Source organism: Heloderma suspectum, chromosome 1 (assembly GCF_057233095.1).
Source record: "Heloderma suspectum isolate Gila_16-S chromosome 1, 16-S_ref, whole genome shotgun sequence".
Lineage (NCBI taxonomy): Eukaryota > Metazoa > Chordata > Lepidosauria > Squamata > Helodermatidae > Heloderma > Heloderma suspectum.
In genome coordinates this window covers 212,826,356-212,852,505 of record NC_139458.1, presented here as the reverse complement: position 1 = coordinate 212,852,505, position 26,150 = coordinate 212,826,356, and the positions used below count along the sequence as shown (strand labels likewise).

Sequence of the window (26,150 nt, the reverse complement as noted above, 5' to 3'; positions counted from 1 at the left end):
ATAGAGCCCTGTGGAACCCCATGGCACAATTGCCATGGCACAGAGCAATAATCCCCCAGCACCACCTTCTGGAATCGGCCATCCAAGTAGGAGCGGAACCACTGTAGTGCAGTGCCTCCAACTCCTAACCCAGACAACCTATCCAGAAGGATACCATGGTCGATGGTATCGAAAGCCGCTGAGAGGTCCAGGAGAATCAACAGGGTCACACTCCCCCTGTCCCTCTCCCGGCAGAGGTCATCCCACAGGGCGACCAAGGCAGTTTCCGTTCCAAAACCAGGCCTGAAGCCCGATTGAAATGGATCTAGATAATCCGTTTCATTCAAGAGTGCCTGGAGCTGTCCTACAACCACCCGCTCAAGCACCTTGCCCAGGAAGGGGACGTTGGCCACTGGCCTATAATTGTTAACATCCTCTGGGTCCAGGCTAGGCTTTTTCAGGAGTGGTCTAATTACCGCCTCTTTTAAAGCGGCAGGCACCACTCCCTCTCTCAAGGAGGAATTTACAACCTCCTGGACCCAGCCGGACATCCCTTCCTTGTTTGATTTAATAAGCCATGAAGGGCAAGGGTCAAGCACACAAGTGGTCGATCGGACTTGGCCAGGCACCTTGTCCACATCCTCAGGCCTCAGTAACTGAAACTCATCCAATAAAACTGGACCAGACGGTGCTCTGAACGCCTCTACCAATGGAACTGCATTAATGGTGGTGTCCAATTCATGACGAATCTGAGCGACTTTATCCTCAAAGTGCCATGCAAACTTGTCACAGCGTGCTACCGAGGGCTCCACCGTCTCTCTCCCTGGCCCAGAATGTAACAGGCTGCGAACCACTCGGAAAAGCTCCGCTGGACGACACTGAGAAGATGCAATTCTGGTGGAAAGAACTGTCTCTTTGCCACCCTCACCGCCACAGAATAGGCTCGATAGTGGGCTCTTACCTGTGTTCGGTCAGACTCAGCACGACTTTTCCTCCACCTGCGTTCCAGCCGTCTCCCCTCTTGCTTCATTGCCCTCAGCTCAGGTGTATACCAAGGAGCTGGCCGGGCTCTGCTCAGAGGGAGAGGGCGCTTGGGCGCCATCGTGTCAACCGCCCGAGTCATCTCTGCATTCCACAGAGCGACCTGGGCTTCGACAGGCGCACCAGCCATACCAGCAGGAAAATCCCCCAGAGCCCTCTGGAATCCATCGGAATCCATTAATCTCTGGGGGCGGACCATTTTAATAGGTCCCCCACCCTTGCAGAGGGGAAAGGCCGCCAGGAGTCTAAACCTCTGCAGGAAGTGATCTGACCATGACAAAGGGACAGATGTTAAGTCCTCCACTTTCAGATCACCATCCTCCTGCCCAGTCGAAAAAACCAGATCAAGCGTGTGTCCTTTTATATGCGTTGGGCCGATGACATGTTGGGACAGCCCCATAGTTGTCATGGCGGCCATGAAGTCCTGAGCCGCCCCGGATACAGCGGCCTCGGCATGGAAATTGAGATCCCCCAGGACCATCATCCTGGGGGTCCTCAACACCAAGTCCAAGACCACCTCCGTCAGCTCAGGCAGGGAGTCTGATGGGCAGCGGGGTGGGCGGTACACCAACAGAATCCCTAATCTGTCCCGGGTACCCAACACAAGGTACAAACACTCAAGATCTGCACTCAAATGAGCAGGAAGCCTGGAGAGGGAGATTGAATTCCTATAGACCACGGCAACCCCCCCTCCCCGACCCTCAAGTCGGTGTTGGTGCTGCACCAAGTACCTAGGAGGGCACAACTGGGAGAGAGTGACCCCTCCCAGTTCCCCCACCCAGGTCTCAGTAATACATGCCAGGTCAGACATTTGGAAATATAGTTTGTTCAGATACACTGTTCTAATGATCCAAAACGGAGAAGAAAGAACAGATCTATGTATAAAAATATCATCATTTTATTACATTCCACACAATACATTGTCAAGAATTTCAAAATTCCACAAGATATTTTCACACACAGGCAACTGGGTGATGCTGACGATGTCACAGCTGTAAGGGGAGGGGTGAAAGGTGGCAGTAAAACTCAGGGGTGGGCAGGGTGGTCTTTGGCGAATGTTTTAAAATGGGGTATCTCAATCAGGTTAAACACAGCCAGATTGAGCATATTTTACCCAGTCTGAAATCTGGAATACTGTTGGATGTATTTACACTTGACTGCTGTAATGGGCAAGATCAAGAAAAACAGTGGATGGAACAGTCAAGTTCACCATTACCTGTCATTATTTCATTTTGGGGAATTCCTATCATGAGTACCAGTGCTATAGAAATCAAGGTATTTGCTAACGTGTTATTTCCACACTGGAAGTTTTCCTGAGACCTGCAAAGCTAACCAAACACATCTTAAGAGGTGACTTCCTGATTATCTCCTGACCTACAATGAAGTCACCTTGCTCAGAGGCCCTCTTTGAAGAGGGATGTCTACCCCCTCCCCAGTATGTGATATGAGACGCATGATCGCTTTGCTCTCACATATCCCTTCTTTCTAGATGTAGTTTATCAGCACACACACTCTTTTTTTTCATATATACTCTGGACTTTAAAAAACCAGTTTCTCTACTAAACAGCACTGCGTGGCGTTAACCCAGCTAAGCAAGCATCTCTGCAGAGTAAATTTGCTACATGCACTAGAGCATGCTACCTGAACAACACAGGGTGGAAGGATGTGACATACATCTCTAGACAAAGTATTCTTTTGGGGAACTGGCAAAGAATCTCCAGGCTCTTTCATGACCCATGCCAACCCTGTGTATACATGGGATTCAGTCCACTGGGTATTTGTCCCACATAATTAAACCAATGGGAGTTGCTCATGGGGGCACCAATGTTTCAGCACAAGCCCCATTGATTTTAGTAGGGCTTGCACCAAAGACACCCCAAATGGAATGCACCCATGGCCTTCACCCCCAGCACAACAATTCTACTGCTCTAAGGCTGCAATCCTATATACCCTTACCTGGAACTAAGTCCCACTGAACTCAATGGGGCTTACTTCTGAGTAGATGTGTATAGGATTGTACTGTACATTTCTGTTTTCATGAGGAAAAAGGGGTTGACAGTAATTTTAAGAAGCATATAACAACTATTCATTACTGGATATTTTTTTAAAGCAAACAACACTGGAAAACTGTGTTCAGTGGAGATGTATTTTTGCCTGAAAATATATCAGATTGAACCATTCCAAACATCTTTGTGTGTTATCACTTGTTAATCTATATAAGGCATTTCCATTGCATTACTTTAGAGCAAATCAATAGATAGAGGCTTATCGTGGACTCCATTATGCCACCTTCGTTAAAAGATGCAGAGATATCTGGATTTTAGCAGGCCCTATTCTCAGGGTTTTGGTTGATAGATGTCATTACCGACATCTTAAGCAGCAACATGACCGCAAACATTAACTGGGTCAGTCAGCCATTTATGTGAACTTGGAGAGAGAAAATAGAGGGGAAACCATTCTTTGTCTTTTGTAAATTACTAGTAAAAATACAAGGAACAAATTTCCTTACTCTCACAAAACAAAGAAAAGAAAGCATCACTAAGAGTGAGGTTTACTAATCAAAATAAATAAACCTCAGATTTATGACTTACAGCATTTTCTAAAACCTCAGATGTACTGATGTCTATGCATAACTCTAAGGCTGGGTTTAACAGATAAACTGAACATTCATTATGAGCTTCTCTTGTATAAGGCAACTTGAAAAATATTTGTTTTGTTGAGGGATTAATTCCACTACCAAAACGATGGCTATGTTTTTGTGACGTCTGGGAAAAAAACACTATAAGATCTTAGATCTGATCATCTCCAATCCCTTCTTGGTTCTTCCCATCATCCACTGTGGCTCTTTTCTTTTTTGCTTGCCATTTTAATTTTCCTTTGGCACAGCCTTTCCTTTTTTCACCAGTCTGAACCTGCTGACTTTCTTAAGGATATCAAACATAAACCCAGCCAGAGCTAGATAAGGCAACAAAAAGTATCGTTCACTTCTCCAAGTAAACAAATCAGTGTATTCATCATTAAAAAGGTATTCCGGGCCTTCCACATGGTAGGGCAGGAAAAAGCACTCCCTGTGAAAGTCTAAGCGGTACAAGTCCCAAAGGACCTTTCGAAATAGCCATCCAGCCGAAAACACACACACATGCACACTTACATACATATAGATATAGATATAGATATAGAAGCACACACGCCTATACTCTTGCATACCCCTCCTGACTTGCTATTGAGTTTCCTTGCAAGTTGTCTACTGTGAAAAACCAAAATCAAGTCTTTGAAAAATAAAAATAAAGGCGCATTCACTTTCAAAGAGACAGGGAGAGGTGCGTCTCTTCTTGCGATCCAAGATGCAGCATTATAGTTAAGAGTTTGTAAAAGAACAAAGGGGTGGGGAAAGAGATGTCTTGAGTTCACACAGATGCTGGGTAAGGAGAAAAGTGCAAAATTGAGGCAACATATTTGAAGTCTTAATTTTTTTGTTTTTATTGTGTTCCTGTTCCACTCTCAGCAATGCGAGCTGCGGTCTTGCTCTAGTTTTATTGTTAAGGTTGGCTCCACAGCCAAAGGGGCCCCGTTGGCATAGTGGGAGGTTTTGTAGGTGATGGAGTGATCACTCTTCTTGGCCGCATAGCGGAACCGGTGGTAGTGGAGCACAAGGGCCAGCGCGACGGAGACCAGAACCAGAACAGCACCTCCGGCGGCCATAACGTAATACCAGTAGGCTGGGATGGGCTGCACTGACACCGTGTCCACTGTGGGCTCGCTCCCTGGTAGAAGGGTGCCCCCTGGGGGAGAGACAGAAGAATGTTGCTAGATGGGATGCATGCAGACTAATAAAATAAACACACACACACACACACATGCATTTGAGAGTTCTGAGCAGCTTAAACAAGGTCTGTGTTGTTTTCCCTTTGGCGGGAATGTAATTTGGACTTTTGACAAGCAGGCAAATTAAAGCATTTCATTAATTTGGTGGGGGGGGAGGATGTAAATTTAATAGCCATTATACTTAGTAGGAACAGCCCCCCCTCCGCCACCTCCCCGTCACCAATCAGCCCAGTCTTGTTGCAATGTGGCACTTGTTTGTCAAGCAATGACAAAACACATCACATTTTTAAACAAGTGACAAGAGTTTAATTGCAAAGTACGAAGTAGGTTGTGACAGGATCACAGGAAAGATACTCAAGGGGGGAAAACATGCTTCATTCCCATGGGAAAAGAAAGCGGAGAAGAATCTGGGTGCAAAACTCTGCTGTTCCACAGGCCATCATGCACCGAGACCGAGTGATTCTTAAAACTGTCTCCCCCACCCACCAACTCTGATCTGCTGGAAAGAACAGGCAACTGAGCTCCCCTCCCATGACTCTGGTATGACTTTCCAAATCACAGCTAAACCAAGGATTGACTTATAGGGCAGTCCTATGCATATTTACTCAGAAGTATGTCCTGAGGTGTTCAATGGCGCTTACTCCCTAGTAAGTGTATGTAGCACTGCAGTTGAAGTGTATTTCATAGAAATGATAACTTCATGCCTAATACCTACTGCAAACTACAAATTCAGGCTTTATAACTTCTTAGAATCCCTATATTTCTCATGTTCCAATTTTTCTGGAATATTTAAGCAACCCTTCCCCCCAAATTGCCCTGAATTGTACATATATACTAGAGCTTACAATCAACTAAAGCACTAGTAAGCTGCAATCTTACCTAGGAGTAAGCCCCACTAAACTCAATGGGACTTACTTTCTCAGTAGACATGTATACGATTACACTGTGATCATTAATCATCTATTTAACCAATTAATCAATTAATTTTAAATGCATACGTATATCAACAATATCTCTATTTCACTGCCTTTTTAAAGCACTAAAGAATCTGTAAGGTAAAACTTAAAATGTAATAAAAGAAAGCTAGCATTTGTTAACAGGAAAGCCCCCATCTTTAATATATATATTATTTTTTTCATTTCCTATGGCAAAAACACACCAGTCTAAAAAAATAAAATAAACAGGTATGCCTTTAACTTGAGTCTCACCAATTGGCATTTTCATCACTGATTAAACCCCTCTCCTATTAGTCAACTAAAGCTTTAATCAACTAAAGCTTTAGTTGATTAATATATTAGTTAAACCAATTACAGCTTAAAGCTCTAATTTATGCCCAACTTAATTGTCTGCAGCAGCACTTTTCAGAAAGGCCACATCAGGACTCTTCTGTATGTACCCCATGTGCACATTTGTAAACGATTCTTCTTGCTATTCCCCAACACACCCAGATATGGAACACCGCAGCTGCAGAGATCTTTCTGTTCACCTTTTGCATGAGCACCCCCTTCCTTCCCTCCAAAAGTAGGGAGGTATTCATTCTCCTCATACACAGACCATTTAGTCTTCCCAAACTTGGCACTTGGAAACAAGTCATCATAAATAACATGGGCGACAATCTAGGAAATCTATTTCCTCCTTGTCTAGTTGGTGGTAGGATGTCTCAGAGGCAATTCCGGAGATGAGATGCTCTGGCCCTGATTTCTCCCCCAAATGAGACATGAAGAGAGCAACGTCATTTGCTTATTCACATGTCTGTCCTGTTCGTGTATAGAGCAGCAAAGGGGTGTATGTCTAATTTTAAGAACAAAAGGGCTGCCTGGGTGAGTGAAGCTGAACCCTCCACCTCTGCCACCATATCTCCCTGTGCTCCACTGCTTCAGGCTCTTTTCTCCAAATCCAGCTTTGATACCAGAAGTGAACCATGCTGGGAAGAGAAGTGCCGAGAGCAAAAGACTGCAGCTCCAGAGAAGCAGGATTAATCTCCCCAGCCCTGTGTGCCCTTTTAATGTAAAAATTAGGGGTACACACACCGATTTATATGCAAGCAAGGCAGAAACATGAAAAACCAAATAAAAAAACATGGCTGCTCACATGATTCTGGGCTGCTTCATATGTTATCTTTTACCCAACATGCAAATCTACTAACACATAGGGAAATATAACTAGCTGTATTCATAGGAAGCCACATGACTTTCATCCCCTCTCCACCCACCCTGTTCCCCAGCACACTTGGCTATGGTTACAACAGCAGCATGCACACATCATGGTGGGGGAACTGAGAAATGGCTTCTCTATTTGTGAACATACTCATTTAAGGAAAAGGTAAGATATATGAAGTTGAGATTATCTTGACAGGATTCTGTGGGTGGGTGTGTCACTGGGCAGCTGACATTTATCCATTTCACATGTATAATGTAGGGCATGTGCAAAAACTGTCCATGTTCCCTTAAATGAGCAGTTCCTGGATTTCTGCAAGCTGGTGTCCATTTCATATTCAACTCAGTGGTGGAACTTCTGCTGCTTGGCAACCAAATCTGTGTGTGTTCCACACATGCTCAGAATAGCCCAAAGAGGAAACAAATCAGAGTGGAGTATGCATGGCTCTAAACGAAGCAAGGAAACTTTCCCCAAAACAACCCTACTGTAACCTATTCTTCTTAAGGCTGCAATCCTATGCAGACTTACCTGGGAGTAAGCCTCACTGAACATAGTGGGGCTTACTTTTGAGTAAACTGCATAGGATTGTTGTAAGACACCAGCAAGTTGCCTTCCATGCATTCAGTGCTCTTTTTAATGCCGTCAACCTATTCAGCTGGTTAGTTTATGGTTCAGTTGCCTCGTAGGTATAGAAATGCTGGGGCCTAGAATGAGGTTTGAAATGACTTCCAGAGCACAAGCTTCTCCAGGAACAGAAAATCAGCAGCCACTTGGGTATTTGTTAAGAGAGAAGCAAGAAAGATTCAATTTGTGATACAAATGTACAATCCTTCCTCACTCACACAAGCTAGACACTACCATCACAGCCATCAGCAAGTGACCTCCCATCTCCACTGAGAGGCCGTTTATTGGAGAGGGTAATGGAAAGGTGACCTTTCTTCTCACCCTCCACCAGACACAACCCCTCAGCGGCAGAGTGGAATGACCCAGAGTGAGAACGTGCAGCTAAGCTTGCACCGAGCCTGTTCCAGACATAACTAGAGAGCCTTGAATGTTAAGACTCTCTGCAGCAGGTATCGGCTTGCAGGATCCTCTCCCCAAAGAAGGCTTGGAGGATGGAGGAGGCGGGGGGGGGGGGATGGGGGGGCAGACTCTGTTGCTGCCAGTCTTCATTCTTCATCAACTTGCAACATTAGGAAGCAGAATGCTTGATGCTCTCTGTCCCATTCACTCCAGTTATTTCTGTGAAGAGGTTTGACAAGCTGTGTCTGAAATAACTTGAGACTAAGGCTGGGCTGGCCTTTATTTCCCTCAGGGTTTTTTCCCCCTTACATCTTTCTCCCCATCCCTCCTCTCTCACACACACACACACACACCCTACCTGTACTAATAAGAAATTAAGTTTGCATTTCTAGTGGAAATTTTGTGAGCAAACTTAAAATATAGAGTTGGAAAGGGCAAAAGGCCATCTATGTCCAGTTTCCCTTTCCCCAGGGTAGGGCCACTACCTGTGATAAATCAACCCACCCAGTTCATATCACAGAATGTGGCAAGCAAAGACTGGGTGCACTTCAAGGAGAAACTGCTGAGCAAAGAGCTCCAGATGACTCAACCAACTTGTCCTGCTTGACATGAGTGAGAACACATGAGGCAAGAGGGCTTCAGGAGGTGGAAGGATTGCTTACTCATAGACCATCCAAGGGACGGCCACCCTGAATCAGAATCAGCCAGCCAGTGGAGGAGGTAGGTTAGGCTGGAGCCACAGGTAGGTTAGGCTGGAGCTCTGGGCTGACCACTTGCTCCAATGGGGCTAGTGCCCAACTGAGCCCACATACCCTTCCCTGTCCTGGCTACTTATTTCCAGCTCAGCCTTCCTTGGGACGCAGAGAGAGGCTGGAAACGGCAGTCCCCAGCCCTGGAGCCTTGCAGTGCTCAGCTAGGTTTAGCTGGGTGTGCTGGCTCTGCCAGGTGGCGACTGGAGATCAGGAGGTCTTTGGAGCTGAGGGTCATAAGGCCTCAGGGGATTCTGGCCCAGAGGGTGGTGCCTCAGATGGCTCTGGCATGAAGGGCTGGGTGAGTAGGTCTGTGTCCAGTGCCTCTGGAGTCATGCCACTGGAGACTGGAACTCCTAAGGTATTTTGGGTGCCATCTTTTCTGAATCCATGGCTTGGTCACTGCTTGACCCTAAATACAAGTGGTAATCAGACCATAAGTGAGAGCACAGGAAACGCTACTGGTTGTAACTCCAGGCCACCCAACATCCCATCTCTAGTCCTGGCATACCAGATGAACCAAAAAATGGAGGTGGGGGAAGAGCCTAATTTATAATCAGCCTGTGATGGGGGCTGTAGGAAAAGGAGGAAGACAACATGTATTCAGAGGATTTCTGATTAGCCTGATCCCCACCCACCCTCTCTACCTCCCTTGCTTTTCCCTGAACGGAATGTTTGTTTAATTTTCTGGTGGAAATTGTGCCTTGTTTCAAACACAGAGACGAAAAGTTTACAAAGGAGGCCACAAAACAACAATGAAGCAATAAAGCTGCCCATCTCCTCCAGGAGGCTCAAAAAGTACAAACTGTCCCACAAAGTGACAAATGATGTAAATATCTCCAGTTGATCTCCCTGCTTTGCCACCCAGGCAGCACACGCATGAAAACACAAATGACAGTTTAATCACCAGCCCCTTGTAGCCAAGTCACTGGCACTTCAAGGCCTGGATTCTCAGATAGTACCATTCAGCACTAAGTCGAGAGTGAAGTAAAGACAACCCCATCCCTACTCAAGGAAAAACCTTTCCTCCTACCCAAAATCTGTGCTGCTGTCTCTTCCAGCTTTCCACAACATGGTGCCCTCCAGATGTGTTGGACTGCAACTTCCATCATCCACAGACAGCATGACCACTGGGAGTTGCAGCCCAACAGATCTAGAGGGCTTTTATTCTGTCATTAAGGCTATCCCTTGGGAAGGATGTTGTTTTCCCTTCTCTGTGGTAGAGGTCAGAGAAGGAGAAACTTGTTGAATTACATATGAAACAAGAACAGGTGCATATCTTGACCCAGTTAATGGGAAAACACAAGTTGAACCGGCAGGGGAAAAAACCTCCATTGAAAAATATGATCTGAATTGATCCATGAAGAGGAACATTTTAATGTTTTGTGAGGTCTCAGGACAGAATGGAAGTCAGGAGACCTTACTAATTATTCCACACAGGGTGGGCTACTACTGTAAGATAGACTTTTCTTCCAATACTAGAGGGGTGGCAGTCCGTGTTCCTTTCTCTAGAACAGGAGTATTGAAACTCAGGCCCGCAAGTCATATCCAGCCCACCTGGGTTCCCAGTCTGGCCCTCCAAAGTTCCCCAGATGGCCCCACCCCCTTTGCCCAATAGCTGATTGTTTGGTGGTTTCCTAGCTTTTGTGCTGTTTTTCCCCATTGTGAAAGGATGAATTGCCTCTCCTAAGACTGTGAGCATTTCTACATGAGGCTTTTATCCTGCACAGCAGCTTTACCAAGGCTTCTGCTTCTGGATTCTTTGCGGGATTAAAATTGGTCCTTTACACATGCTTTCTTCTGGGGGTTTCCTTTCTCTGCCTTACTGTCTGTTTCATTATACAACCACTAGATGGTGCTGTGGTATAGTGGAATTGCACAAATACACACTATAAATATAATGAAATTTGGGGAAATACTGCACTTTCCTCAGTCTCCCCCCCCCCCGCAATATTGGTTGCAAAGCATAGGAGAGGCCCTGGAGGAAGAGGATGTCATATAAAAGACCCGCGAATACTATGAGTGAGCAATCATGAGTGCACAATAAAAGCCTCATGTAGAAAGGCCCTGAGTTACTGGAAGTAAGAGCTTTAAGCTTCAATATGCTGGTAATTTTTGCCCTGCCCACCACTGGAACGCAGCCCCCAAGAGCTTCTACAGAATGGAATTCAGTCCTAAAAGATGTTTGACTGCTTTAGGGTTTTATCCAACTGTGCCTGTCCACCACCAGAATAGACACCACTGGCAGAACAAATTTCCCTTCCCACATGTAGCACTCCACACATTACCCTCAAATGTTCTCCAGAGGTTGAGGGTCCTTCTGGAAAAAATTTGGAGGATGCACGGGGAGTGCAGGGGGAGGAGTGGAAGGGGAAGTCCAGTTCCATAAGTGGTGATGTTGGGTAGAACCCGAAGTCCAGAAATAAAGTTGTACAGGTTACTGTTTTTGAAAAAGAACGAGTCACCTGGGAGAACCAGGAATTTGTATCAATCTCACAAATCAATCTCACGCCTGGATCCTTTCCATCATTTCATCTAATCAGACTTTTCAATACTTTCTCAGCTGGTTTGGGTCCTGGCTCTGTGATACCACTTCAAAAGGATGTATAATTCTACAACTTCAGTAGGAGTGATCATACCACACTGTGTTCCCCTGACCCTCCTTAAAGGAGGCTTCTGAACAATGGGCTGTGGCCACTGAAGGTCCCTAATAACCTGGCTTCAAATATGCATGCATCATGCCTACACCCACATTGTTTGTATATGTGGAGCCTCCTCTCCCGCAGCATGCAGTCAGACACACAAGTGTTTTCTCCTGTAACATGCAAAAAGATGCTACAGGGAGTACATGTAGATAAAGTAAACGAGTGAAGCCACTGTCATTTTTCTTCTAATCATTTTCTATTCTGTAATAAAAAAACAACTTTGGAGCACTCATCTTTGTCATACTATCATACGTTCTATTTAACACTGCAGATACCATCATATCTAGGCGACATATACAAGGACTTGACTTATACCAAGTCAGCCAATAGTCCACCTTGCCTTGTATTCTCAACGGCCAGTGGCAGCAACTTGCACAGTCTTCAGAGGTTATCTTCCGTAGCAATTCCTTAGCCCTGCTACTTGAGATCCTTATGGAGGAATAAACACAGGGATGGTGCTTAAAATGGCAGACCCATCTCCCATCCTCTTCCTCCCACTCCATAACCTAGTCATTTCCCTAACCCCAATGATAGCCAAAGATGTGGGGTGAAGGCAGATAAATGCTCACTATAAAGGTCTCAAGGGCAGGGCTAGGTAAAATAACAGCTGATATGCTTTGCAAGCTGCCGCTCCTTGCATTTGACAGTATGGGTGGGGTAGAGTTATGGCTTGGTTCAGCATAAGACAGCTCCTTACATACATTTTCTTAAAGTGATGGACCCTTCTCTCCCAGACTCAAAGCAAAACAACAACAACAAACTGCAGGGTTAAGTAGAAACTATACCAGTAATTGTTTCAAGCTGTTGGATCATTTCTTGTGACATATAGCTCTTCACACATTACAGTTTGTAGGTGTACTGTACACACTTAAATATGCAAAGAACAAAAATGATAACCAGGTAGTTGAAAACACATGCAGCTTCTTGTTGAATGTACACTTGCTGGCAAATCCAGGTTTGTCGTTCGACAGTGTGTGAAACACCCCTTGAACTGAAAATGCCAGGTTGGTACCTGGAGTTTCCCCTTGTCCCCTCAAATTTGCCAATGAATTAGGAGACTAGGCAGCTAAAGCTATTCCATTTGCTCCCCACACCCTCTTGCTAAGCAGTGCACCTAGAATCCTGTCACAATTAGCTGGAAAGGACACATTCTAGAAGTTGGAGGGAGAGAAGAGGTGAGGGGGGTGTGTGTGAGTGATGGGCAGGGGGTGGGGGGAGGAACCATGGCTGCCTTGTCTCCTGATTCATTGGTAGGCTTATAGGTACGATGGGTTGTGGGGAGGAATCTCTGGGCTGCAATCTGGCAATCCTAACTCACTCTGTCAAAATGTTTGTATCATCTCTCCTGATACAGAACTGGCCTGTGGAAGTCATCCTATGTCCTTCAATTGTAACATTCGAGGCACTGTATATGAATCACTCAAAGTGGTGGTGATGTGGAGTACAGCTGGGCCTGGGCTTCTGTCAGGTTAAGGTGCTTCACTTAGGAAACACAGCAGAGTGAAAACACATCCAGCCAGTCTCATAAAATCCATCCCTCAGGCCACACAATCTCATATGTTCAACAAAATTACTTTTAAGCTGGTGTTTCTAAATTCTAGTTTCAGTAAACACAGGGCTTCGTTTCGGCTTTCATTTTCAGAAGTGGCTAGCAATTTGCAATGGCCTAACTTTCTGTACAAAGAGTAAGGAAAATTCAACAAAACCACTGAATTAACGTAAGATAGAATGCAGACGGGCATTCAGAATTCTCACTGTGGGGGGAAACCTGGGTCTGGGTTGTACCACTACCAATTAAAAATGGGGGCTCATATGATTAAATATTCTTCCATATTAAAAAAAAAATAAATCCCTGTACACAGAAAGCTAGCACATCAGGGAGAAGACAGGGTTCGCTTTTGTTGTTGTTGTACAAAAGAGTATTCATGTAAATCCCTGCCTGCGGTCTGAAGGGGTACAGCCTAAGAGTGGTTTATCATCCCAGTACTGCCTCTGATACTGGAGGTAACATATAGCCATCAAGACTAGTAGCCATTCATAGTCTTCTCCTCCAAGAATTTGTCGAATCCCCTTTTAAAGCCATCCAAAGTGGTGTCCATCACTACAACCCATGGAAGCGAATTCCATAGTTTAACTATGTGCTATGTGAAGAAATACTTCCTTTTATCTGTCCCGAATCTTCCACCAATCAGCTTCAGCTTCATGGGATTGGTGAGTTGTAGTATTATGAGAGAGGGAGCAAAATGTCTTCCTGTCCACTTTTTCCACACCATGCATACTTTTGTACATCTCTATCATGTCTTCACTTACTCGCTTTTTCTCTAAGCCACACAGTCCCAGATGTTGTAACCTCTCTTCACAGGAGAGCTGGTCTAGTCCCTTGATCATTGTAGTTACCCTTTTCTGCACTTTTTTTCCAACTCTACAATATCCTTTTTTAAGTGCAGTGACCAGAACTGTACACAGTATTCCAAGTATGGTCACATCATGGATTTGTATAATCTTGGCAGCTTTATTTTGAATTCCTTTCCTAATTATGCCTAACATAGAATTTGCCTTTTTTCACAGCAGCCATGCATTTGGTTGACATTTTCATTGAGCTGTCCACCACAATTCCAAGATCTCTTTCTTGGTCAGTCACTGTTAGATCAGATCCCATCAGCATATATGTGAAGTTGGGATTTTTTTTGCCCCAACGTGCATTACTTTACACTTGCTTACACTGAACCACACTTGCCATTTTGATGCCAATTCACCCAGCCTGGAGAGATCCTTTTGGAGCTCCTGACAGTCCCTTTTTGTTTTAACCACTCTAAAAAATTTGGTGTCCTAGCCTGAGCATCATCAGCACAGCAAATGTAGAAGAGGCTGGTATTATAGGAGGGGGACAAGTGCAACATTATGCATGTGTTGGCTGCAGCTATCACATCATAGCTCAGTCTAAATCAATGAAGACTTAAAAGGCTTAAAGATTTAAAAGGATCGTCACCCAATTCTACGCATTTTCCCTACAATGCCCATGTAACATCTTTGCAATATCAGCATAATGTCACCAGATGGTGAAGTTTGTACCAATCTGGGATTGAACTATTAGACCACTTTCCATTAGGAAAATAATAAATGAGCTGGCAAAATCAAAGTATTAAAATAATCATGATTAGGTGCTAAACAGCTTTTAACATTAACTTCTGACCAAAGCAGAATTCTATGGATGCCAGTAGTGTACCTTTCACCCTTACCTACAACAGATTTTCTACCAGACTCTCAGTTTTAATGCTAATGGACTTTGCAAACTATTTTTCACAGAGAAGCCAACTTCTCCCAACCACTCAAAATGCATCTCTTCTGGAAGTCAAAGGCAGCAGTTTCAGCAATACATCAGCAATTGCTTGAGAGATTGCTTGAAGAAGAACAGTCCATCCCATAATAAATAAAAAGGGAATGATTTAATATAAGCAGAAAGCTTTGGGAAGTGAATGCTTCCTGTTTTTTTTTGCCGTGCTGGGGTTTTCCATCCCACAGGTGAAAGGCAGAAAGCATTACACAATGAAACAAAATGAAAAATCACTCCAGATAGAAAGGTGCTGCCTCACTCTTTCCCCCACCCAAGAGCATGTCCACTGACTCAGAAACAAGTTTAATGAGGACAGTCTCTCTGAATCCTGCTCCTTTTTGTTTCCCTCTACAGGTTTTATCAACTCGAGGCATCCCATTTTCTTTTCTTCAGGCCGGCATTAAGCTATTAAATGCACCATTTCACCCTGCTTCACTTTTACTAAATGTCAGCCTTCAAACTCAGGGTGGCAGTTGTTCCTGTGTTTCAGTTCCCTCCCCCGCTGCCTGCCAGGGTCCCTCACTAAGACTCCTGGTGCAGCCCCTGCATTGGCATTTGTTCCTTGAAAAGGAAAACATCTCCACACTAAATATTCATCATTGCCACCTCATTGCACTTCTAATTCACTGCTGATTTGGGGGTTAAGCCTCTCTGTGGATACTGTTTATTCCCCCAGTCTTACATCGTAAAGCCTCACTGCTCCTCCCTAGGCGTTGCAAAGGCGGAGGAGTTCATCTGCATCCTTATTTATCTCTATTATTAGTTGACCTGAATTCCATTAGATCCGGGTGTAGCTGCTGTGCTATCCCAACAGTGCAACTCCAACATTCTTAGATATCCTTTTAAAATCACTGTCCATAAAAGACTTTTTTGGCTGTGCTGTAACTCCCAGTTAAACAGAGAGCGTGTTCAGAAGACCCAGATTTCTATTCCACAGCTTCTCTGTTTGTCCAAGACACATGGGGCGCATCACCTTCCCCCTCTCACCTGATGAAGCCACCAAGATGACAGTCCTCAAAGTAACCAGTGCAGGCTGTGCAAACTGCACAGGTTGCTACATTTTACAGAGGGCCTGTGCTTTTAACACCTGCACAGCAGGCAGAACTTTAATAAACGAAGCATCTCCCAGCATGGCGATATAGTGATGGGGGGAAATCCACCACTTGAACATCTGCCTGTCACACAGCTGCTAAAGCTGTAAGAGTTTGGCTTAATTTTTTTTTTTTTAAGTGGTAAACTTAAACATGCAAGCCTAGCTTCCCGTCCTGGCCAGCAAGATGCTGACCAAAGTGAAAGGGCACCTGAGCTCCCCAGCACACTTCCTCCAGCTCCGCTAGAGCAGTACAGTGAACAGGAAGCACTACAGACTAGCACAGGCATGCATCAATATGCACACACCCCATTTTTATTTGGGGGCTAAGCACCTATGTCTGACACAGAAACTTGTACAGTTTTAAAAATCTTCTGCAAACTTTCAAGCAACTGAAGCTGGTTGAAGAAAAGTGACTGTATTTTATTGGTCAAAGGACTGTGCTCTTGTGGTTTTTTGCCCACAGACTGTATCTGGTTGCGTGCCACCTGCTGATGTTAAGGCATATTGCAAATGTAAACAACTTGCATAGTAGCAGTCTTGTGTTAGTGGGGGGTAGGGAGGGTTTGTTTTTCTTTCTTTGCACACGCATTCATTTTTAAAAATATATATTTTTAAAAAACAGAAAGTAAATCATGCAGCAAGAAAAACTGCTAAAAGCAATGCATCTTTACCTGAAATTTCAAAAGTGTGTTCACCGGGGAAAGCTGCGATGGGCTCTGTAAAGAAACAGAAGAGGTGAAATTTAGTATCTCCAAGACAGCGAATTATAGATCTTCCAGATAGACACATGTGATCCTTATGACAATGCAAACAGCTCAAATCCACAAAAATCTCTCTGTGCAGCTTTTCCCAAATGGCAATTTTAATGTATTTACTTTGCTGCACTCATCTGCTAAAGGAAAGGCCTCCTTTGTAAAATTTACAAGTGGAAGAGCAATCCTATGCATGTTTCCTTGGAATAAGGCCTACTGTGTTCAATGGGGGTTATTCTCTAATAAATATGTTTAGGATTGCAGCCTCACACAGCTTTTTTCCTCTAAGTTGCCATGAGGGAATGCATCTCAACATTAACTCCTTAAGCAGTTGGGAGTCCAAACTGGTGGCAAGAAGTTTATTATTCTATTTTTAAGAGAATCCAAAAGAAGGCTAGCCCTAACAAATGGAGAAGTGAAAGAATTCCCATGATCTTATTTTCTGCATAGTGGGTTGAGTGTTAGATGTGAACTGGTAAGCCTTGGGTTCAAAACTGTGTTTGGCAATAAAACGGGGGGGGGGGGCAGGGAAAGTCATCGGCCTCCTCAACCTCACAGGGCTGTTGTGAGGCTAAAATGGAATAACCCCACAGATGCCACCAAGCATTCCTGGGAGAAGGATGGGATACAAATATGATAAACAGAAATGTGAAGGCTTTAGATAGGAATAAGTTGCAGTTCTCAAACACTGAAGGTGGGCAATGACCTCTGCTCTTGATCCAGTGTTTCAACAACCTATTAGTCGTGTTTAGTATTTTACCAGCCTTCCCCGGCCTGGTGCCCTCCAGATGCTTTGGACTAAAAGTCCCAGAATTCCTGACCATTGGCCATGCTAGCTGGGGCTGATGGGGGTTGAAGTCCAAAAATCTTGAGGGCACCAGGTTGGGAAGGGCTGATGTATATCTATACTCAGTACCAGCTAAATGGCATTGACTGCAGCATTGTGTCCTGTTTTAAGGAGGACTGAAGTACAGAAAGGATTAAGACAGCCCTCCCTCATCTCCCCACCCTCACCCCTGCTGGTCTCCTTTTGGAGACTGCAGCCTGGGTAGTTGCTTTACAGTTTGTTTTTTAAAAGGAGAACATATCATGGGGGCAGAGCAGGGGGACAACATATGTTTGTTATATGTAGTTTCATCTTTACTAGGATGTGATGAAGGAGAATATAATCAGTCTTTCATATATCTGAAAGGTTTTCAGAAGAAAGAACGTGTGTGTATGTGTTTAATTTGTTGTTATTCTAGGTCCAGTGAAGGAGATGCAAGAAGCATGTTATGAGGAGTATCAGGAAATGCTTCTAAAAGCAGAAACAGTTGGGCAGTGGAGTGCCCTTTTGAGGAGGTTTTCTAACAGGAGAGTGGCCAGCATCTCCCAGAGATGATTTTAGTCTAGGGATTTCTGTTTATTTATTTTTTTCCAGGCACTCAGGCACTCGAATCGACATCACTTTCTGTGCTATGTCAGGAACTCCACGTATGTGTACAGCTTTTGCCACAGCTCTGCTTGAGTTGAAAAGTTAAAATGAAAAAAGTTGAGACATGGTTGGATATGGTGCGCTCTCTCTCTCTGTGTAGCCTCCCCCAACCTGCTGCCCTCCAGATGTCTTGGACTACAGCCCCTACTGTCCCCAGCTAGCATGGCCATGGCAGCAATGGGAGTTGCCTTCCAACACATCTGGAGGGCGCCAGGTTGGGAGAGTCTGGGTCTATATGCATACCTTAGCAGCGTCAGCCGAGGCATGGGACTTGTAGGTGGGATGAACGACGATGCCGCTCTCCTCACCATCCTTTTCACACAAGCCGCCTGTGTGATGAGGCAGTATGTGGCAATTCAAATGAGAAGTCTCGCCCAGTTACTGAATAAGGGCTAAACCAACATGTTATCTTACTTACCATGCTTATGCTGGTCAATTTTATTGTGAAGAAAGAGCAAGTGCAGAGCCCCAAGCCAGAATTTGTTCCCGATTGGGCCCCAGCACCAATTTTCTACCATAAGTCCCCCTCCCACACACTCTGCTGTTTGCACCTAAAGGTGCTGTTCAGTCCAAACCTTTGCAGACAAACAGCAGCCAGAGAGGGGTGATTTTCATCAGGAAACTGGCTCAGGAGCACGAGCCAAATCAGGTTGCGCAGCACATCTTTTAAAAAAGTGTGACTGACATAATGTGCAGTTTGGCCCTAAGATATGCTGTACTGGAGTGCCTTATCCCAGAAGCAACACTGAACTCAAAGGAACATGCTCTTCCACCTTGAAGAAAATTACCCTCCTACCCTTTAAGATCAGTTTAGATTTTCCTGTAGACATTCTGGAATATCCTAGAACTGTCTCAGGTGTTTGCCTGTGATTTCATATTCAAAGGAAGATTCTGGACTACTACGGGTGCCTTTTTTTCCTAGCAGGGCTTCTGTGCCTTTAAAAGCTATGTTACAAGCAGAAACTCTTCAGGTAGAGTTTTTCCCTAGCACATGGTAGCAATGGTAGCAAAAACCTTAGCTGTTGCAGGCCACAGAATTTTTGCAGGTCACAGAACTCCTAAAGGCAACAAAGTCTTGCCAGAAAAAAAGAGTTGGCAACTCAATGTGCTGCTAATTTCCAGGTACCTCTTTACAATGCTCTTCAAAAGAAAACACAGGATCCAATCACCTTTATATCCTAGAACGTAGAATCCTGCCACCCAATCCCAATGTGAACTCTGCTCATCAAGTCAAGATCTTTTCAAGTCTCCCGACAAGAGTCACCATTTTATCACATTTGCTTCACCTATCTCATATTTTTGCAACAGTGCTATGGTTCTGCAGAAGGAGATCCAGTTTCCTCCATCTAAACTTTCCCCAGTCTCATGCATCTTCCTTACTGCCCCCCATCCCCAAAAGGCATCCAAAGCCCCAAGGAAGGTCAGGTGCCCCACCTAAGCAAAACCTTAAGCAAAGATGGATAATTTTAAAGTTTCTTAGAAGAAATAATCGGTTACAAACAACTGGAATAGAAAAGCAACACTCAGTGTGTCTTACTGATTACTTTCCTGGAGAAAATGGGGAAAAAAACCTTCTTCTGATTACTTTTAGATTACTTCTGCATTTTTCCTGCGAATGGAGTCTCTTGGCTAACTGTAGTTTCAGGGGAGTGCTACAGAATAGTCACCATACCTCAGAAACCAAGTGACAGGGTTGTCAAAAGAAAAAAATAGTAATATTGTGAGTTATTAGATCCTTTTCTCAAGTTGAAAAGGAATTTGATTACTTCTCCAGATTACAATTTTAAAAGAGAAGCTTGCCACTCCAGTCAGTTCCTTTTTATAGCCTTTAGGGTGGGGGAGGTATAGAGAATGGCAATACCCAGATGTTACTTCATATAATGAATGATACATCAGAAGAACCAACTTCACAAATCCCTGAGCTTAATTTCTTTCCCACAGTAGATGCTGTTTTCAAAACCCTACTTCGAGAGGAGGAGCAGTTTAAAATCAAGAAAATGGTGCGAGGGAAAAGACTAAAGTCCCACCCCACCCCAGTGCCACAACCCCAGCCTAAAACCTCTCCAGCTGCTTTTACATTTTTAAAAACGATGGGAATTCCTATTCATGAATCTCCCATGACACATCTAGTCTGATCCTCAGACCGCTTCACCCTGTACACCACAGACAACATAACTATGGGGGTGCAATAATAGACTTTCCTGTAGCAAACATGTACGTGTTGATGACATACCCAAACCTTTAAGTGCCCATTATGTGCGTTGGGAAATCTTAACACAAGGTGCAAGTACGTAGGTGTCTAAGGGGCCGTGTCTGTTGTTCACAACTGTAAACATCAAGTCTATCTACAGCAATTGTGTCTAAAGTGTGGAACTGCCTAAAACATTTATGATAACAGTGGATATATTTTGTAGTACTTAGTTTCTCACAGTAAGAACTCTGCTCGGAAATCGCATGCTGTACCCCCACCCCTAGTCCCAGAGATAAGGCAACTAGCTGCAATTGCTCAGTGGAGAGGGGAAGGCACTTTGAACACGCTCAACAACACTCAGAATTATTTCTTAACATTTCCCAACAGTTATGGAAGCAGATTTCATGGTGAAGCCCTGAAGAGCTGTAGCTCATAGGACTATAGGGGGCTGCCTTAGACCAGGTCAGACTATTGTCCAACCAGTCCAGTAACGCCTACTGACTGGCAGCCGTGGCTCTCCAAGGTCTAGGGACTGAACCTGGGACTTGTGCATGAGAAGTAGGTGTGATACCACTACTTTGCATGTTTTAGTGGCGTCCCCCCACCCCCGGCTCCCCTTCAAAATACTGTAAAATTATGGGGAAATGTTATTAGTGTTATTCATCATGGGAGGTGGTATGTGTTGTGGAAGCAGAGAGATGAAAAGTGTTTGTTGAATGCCGACAGATAATATTTTAACATTAAAGAAATTAAAGACCCCTGGGCGGCCAGCAAAGTTCAAAGAATGTTCAGAAACCCAGAAAACAGCATGGCGGGCTCTTTTCCTAGGACGCCAGTGTCTGGCTGGGATATAGTGATGGGGATTATCTTGCTTCACTTGGGAAACCTGCCAGAGGGAGGAGAACCCATTTGCACAGTTGATGACTTCGGCTGAAGAGGAACTGCGCTGCAGCAGTCCTTGCTACGCTCGGCAGGTCTTGGGTGTGAACCAGTTCCACCTGGGTCAATGGGAAGAATGCCACTGCTTGTGATAATTAGAAAGGTACAAAGCAGCAGAGGAACTCTCCTGGAGCTGGAGAGGAATCAAGCCCTTTCCATGAAATCCTGGCAGCACCAGCAGTGGAGAAAGGTTGGAAGCAGACTCTTTACACAGTCCATCCCCAACTGTTCATTCAATGTCAAACGCTGTTGTGATATTAAAATCCGCAGTAATGGTGGTGGAGCCAGACCACTGATGTGCAGTAGATCAGCAAGAATTTCTGATGTTCAATCGTTAAACAATAGCAACAGCAGCATCACTCCCCCCCTCCCACCACCCTAAATTATGCTGCTGAAATGAAGGACGTTTGGGGTGCCCTGGAGTAGATTTTTGTGTGGAAGGACTATGAGCTCCGCTCAGTTCTGGTGCTCAAAACCAATTCCTGGCTCAGAATTCTTTAATTCTAAGTTGATGTCTGTTACATCAAGCTCCAGTTGATGGATCTTGGGGTTCTAGTAGGATACAAAGTAGATCCCGCAAGGCTGAAGTCTACCTATCCCTGAACTAGAGACCTAATGTGGATTAGTGGATAGAGTATCGGGTTTGTTCAAAGAGACCCAGGTTGAAATCTTCACTCAGCCCTGAACATCCCTGGGGGACCCTGAGCCACTCAATCACCTTTTCTCAGTCTAACCTTCATCATAGGGTTGTTGTGAGGATAAAATGGGGATAAACCCAGGCCTGAGCGAATTGGAGGAAGGGGGAGATAAAAATGTGATGATTAAGGAAGAATCTACAGCCCTTGATCAGCTTCATATAAACAAGAAATTGCAGATGGACAGGGCAGGCTAGTGGCAAAGGAAATGGAACATTCTTGTGTCAGCATCTTAGTACTTAAAAAAACCAACACAATCAAATAAAACCACACCATGGTGCTTGCACTAAAGTTTCCTCTCTGGCTCCTGTCCCAGCTCCTGGAGTGATGGAATTCCAGAGCAGAAATCAGTTTTGTTATTATTAATAATGTTCTAAGACTTCCCCACTGATTATTCCTTATTAATAAAAGGTTCGTATTGAGTTGATCAGCGCTTCTAAGCAGATAATGCTAATTGACAGCTGGGTTTTTTTCTTGTGTATTTTTCCTTGCATATTTTCCTATTACTTTGGCCATCCCCTGCCATCACAGAGACAAACATTATCCTTTCAACAAGCTGATAGGCAAGCCATCAGTACCTGCCTTCCCTAGGCACTCATTCCTCCAGAAGGAAAGAGCAAACTAAGTGAATTCCTGAAACTTGCTACACTGCAGGCCAGGGGTTCTGTCAGCTTAACTACTCTGAGAGAAGACTGCCTACATGTAAGGTTCCTGTGTGATCTGTTGGCCTCTGCTACACAGGAGGAACGATTCGCACATTGACATTTGCTATAGGCAAACCTATATTTTCTCCCACTGCTACTTGCTGCTGCAATGAGAGTCAGCCACATGCACCTTGCACCAGAGGTGTTGCTTTGTTTATCTCCAAGAAAGAGACAGAGGATATGGTGTGCCACGCACAGACCCATCACAACCACAACCACAACCACCTCTGTGCACCCTGATTTCCTTGGCTAGCCCTCTGACTTTGTTTCTAGGCTATTCCCAACTGCTGGAAGGGGAGGGAATCACAGGACTGAATGCCTCTTGATATTTTTTTAAAAAGCAAAAACATACCTACACATGTGAAATTATAGACTTTCCAGGGAAGACTTCCAGCCTAGCCTTGCCCGTAATAGGCTAGGTTTATACAGGTGAGACCCCCACCCCATTTAAGTATTCAGTCATGTCACTCCCCTCACCTGCAATATTCAATCCACAAACAGTTTTACCATTTCATGTGCTGTTTGTGGGAAGTAGGCCTGAGTAATTTTTGCACAGGGACGTAGAACAGTGGTGAAGATGGTCAGAGCCAGACCCCAACTCCTCTGGACCCCATTGTTGCTAAGGCTCTCTGGGAAACAGGGAAATCTCTGGGAAACAGTGATTTGCTTTGGGATGATATTGTGCAACAGTGGCATTGGGTGCTTAGAACAGGGAGCATCTATGGGCTGCTCCTCATGAAACAGCTGCATAGATCTCTCCACACTTCCACCAAATACTCCAGCTGGCAATTGTTGCAACAGAGAAAAAGACACATCAAGCAGCCAATCTACATGCACATGAACAGCTTGCCATGTGCAGCAGTCACCACAGAAATGCAACTTCAAGCCCCTCCCCCGTTGTTTTGTGTGTCATGGACCAAAGACATAAGGAAGAACGAGCCAAACAGATATGCCCCAACACCAGAAGTGCCACGGCCTATCAACAGATGGCTGTGTGCACAGCTATTCCTCACTTGGCACCATCAGTACTTGCTGTGTGGGACAAGAAGCACCACAGCAAAGCCTGGGAATACATGGTGCCCTTTTGAATGAGCTGGGCCTGCTGCATGCAAATGTATTTTAGCTTCCTGCTATCAAGCTGCTATAGATGAGATGCATTGTTTACATACCCATACAGTTCTCCAAGGAGGTATCAGTGCCTATCCGGACATCATCGATGGCAATCTCTCCCGAATGTCCTTTGCTTATGATTCCTTCAAACACAATCTAGGAGTGAATATGAACAGAATAGTGAGTGTTATGCTTCCAGCCCCCAAACAGCCATTGTGTCCTTCAGAGAAAGGACATGAAATGCACTCAACCCTTCTAGCAAAAGGCAGTGTTTTTCCCTCATCCTGGCAGCTTCCAACTGACAATTGAAGCTGTAGAGCAAGAGAACCACTTAAACCACAATCTTTCCTGCCAAGTCCAAACAGGAAAATGAGCATATTGTATCTTCACTCCCAAACTAGCCATAGGAGGGAGAAATACATTTTGGTTGCCCTGAAATCTGAAGATGCACTTCCAGTTACTTCCAGTTTGACCTGGAAGTGGTTGAAGAGCATACCCAGCATTTACTAACCAACTCCAATGGGCCTACTCACCTTCTTTCTTTCCCTTCTGACCCTTAAACACATGTGTAGGGCAAAACACATAATGAATGACAGCTGAATTTTGCATCATTCCGCCAATACATAATCAACCACTACATGCAATCCATTGTTTTAAACTCTGCCTATTGGATTTTGAACTAAAGAGCCAGCCAAAGCCACACAGATCTGGAATCTAAACTTTGTGGGAGGAAGCCAGAGAATGCATATTTGTTTTCATCATGGTTATCTGTCACTTGCCTTTTTTCCCTTCTATCTAGGTATATCTCACAACGAAATCACTTGAGAGCGTGTCAGTGTTAGTCCTATGGATGTTTTCCATTCCGTGCTGAGCAGCGGTAGGGCTCGTTGGTTCAATCAGCACTAAGTGCAGCTTGCTCCCTCTGGGATGCTCGGCATGCTGGGATACTTGGCCTTGTTACCCTGCCATAGCTGTTTTTTCCTGAGAGATGGAATAATATGCTGAGGGCCACCTGGCCCTGCACATTCCCCTCTCATGGACTTCATGGAGGGGCCTTGGCAAAAAAGCAAGAACTCCAAGGGCAGGCAGTTGCCAAATAAGACCCAGAATGTCTCGCCTGGGCTCTGGGCCATCTCTAACTATTCCCAATGGCTATTAAGAAGCAGGGCTGTTTGAACTGCATGCTAGACAAATCCAGCTTTTGGTAAAAGGAAAGGCAAATGCTGCACCAAAAAAACAAACAAACAAACAAACAAACAAAATCCAAAACAAAAGTCCATGTTCAGCTAAATTATGCGACTCACTACAGTGTATGCAAATGTGCTTGTCAGTTTTAATTTCCATGCTTTATTCTAAGCCTGATATTGCCATTTTTGTAGGATTTTTCTGGCAAGCAGCAGCATCAGGAACAGAAAGAAAATATGGGTAAACGAGAGTCAGTAGGGGAATGTGGCCAGGAGAACATGCCTGAGGCCCACATGGTGGAGCCAGCCAGCCACGCATGGCACAGTGGTTCTCACCCCAGCACTATGCAGATACCTCCCGTATATTTTCTGACCTTGTATCTACACTACAGACTTAGGCTTTCTTCACGCAGAGCTTTTATCCTGCGATTGAGATTGCTCCTTTATGGAAGTTTGCGGGCTCTTTACATGACACCGTGAACCTCCAGGGAGTCTCCTGCACTAAATGCCCTTTGTTCCGTTTTTAAATAGATCGCAGATCTATCAAATTACCCCATTGTGTTCCGCTTGAGTTCCCTCTGTGAAAAGAGTAAAAACGGCAAGAAGAGGAGCGAGATCAATGAAAGATAATGGAAGACTCAGATACAGGGAGAAGGGGGGGGGGAGCGCATGTAAAGGTGATTCTGCAAAATGGAAGCAGAAAGCCCCTGTTTTAAATGCAGAATTTTAGGCTGGTGTAGAGATGCCCTGAAAACTGTTTGAACAGTCATCCCCTCTTCTCCAGAAACCCTGGAAACTGTCATTCTATGAAGATGGGACTAGACCTCTCTAATGGAAAATTCACAGTATCTGACCATACTACGATTTCTAGGAATTTTTGGAAGGGAGCAGCCGTGACATTTAAAGTAGTATAAAACAGATTTATTTTGGGGGTGTAGTTAGAGTGACAAATATTTCACTCACCCTGAGAGCTATACACTTAATTTCCCAAGAAAAGTTCAAATAGTCTGTGGGATTCCATTTCTGCATTGGATTTTGAATACAATTCTGCCTGTGCAGAAGCATTAGTAGAGTATGTGTTTAAGTCCTCTTTCCCAAATTATCTATTTGTATGCAGCATTCTGCTGTTGTCAAAGGTGTTTGAGAGCTCTGAATCCACATTGGGAGCTCATTTCGCACAGCCCCTCCCCTCCCC

At 44.6% G+C, this 26,150-nt stretch overlaps 1 protein-coding gene across 2 annotated transcripts in view; it reads right to left on the bottom strand.

Moving 5' to 3' along the window:
- NRP2 (neuropilin 2) overlaps positions 1-26,150 on the bottom strand; it is a 228,783-nt gene that overhangs the window by 32,239 nt on the left and 170,394 nt on the right. Inside the window, exons 14-16 of one of the 2 annotated variants that reach the window (XM_084818442.1) lie at positions 23,831-23,927; positions 16,578-16,622; positions 1,898-4,802 (exon numbers count right to left, since the gene is read on the bottom strand). In XM_084818442.1, the coding sequence (XP_084674568.1) occupies positions 4,522-4,802; positions 16,578-16,622; positions 23,831-23,927 (423 nt within the window). In that variant the 3' untranslated portion in view covers positions 1,898-4,521. Of the gene's footprint in view, positions 1-1,897; positions 4,803-16,577; positions 16,623-23,830; positions 23,928-26,150 lie in introns of those variants that run through there. The other variant, XM_084818435.1, reaches the window with a different exon arrangement.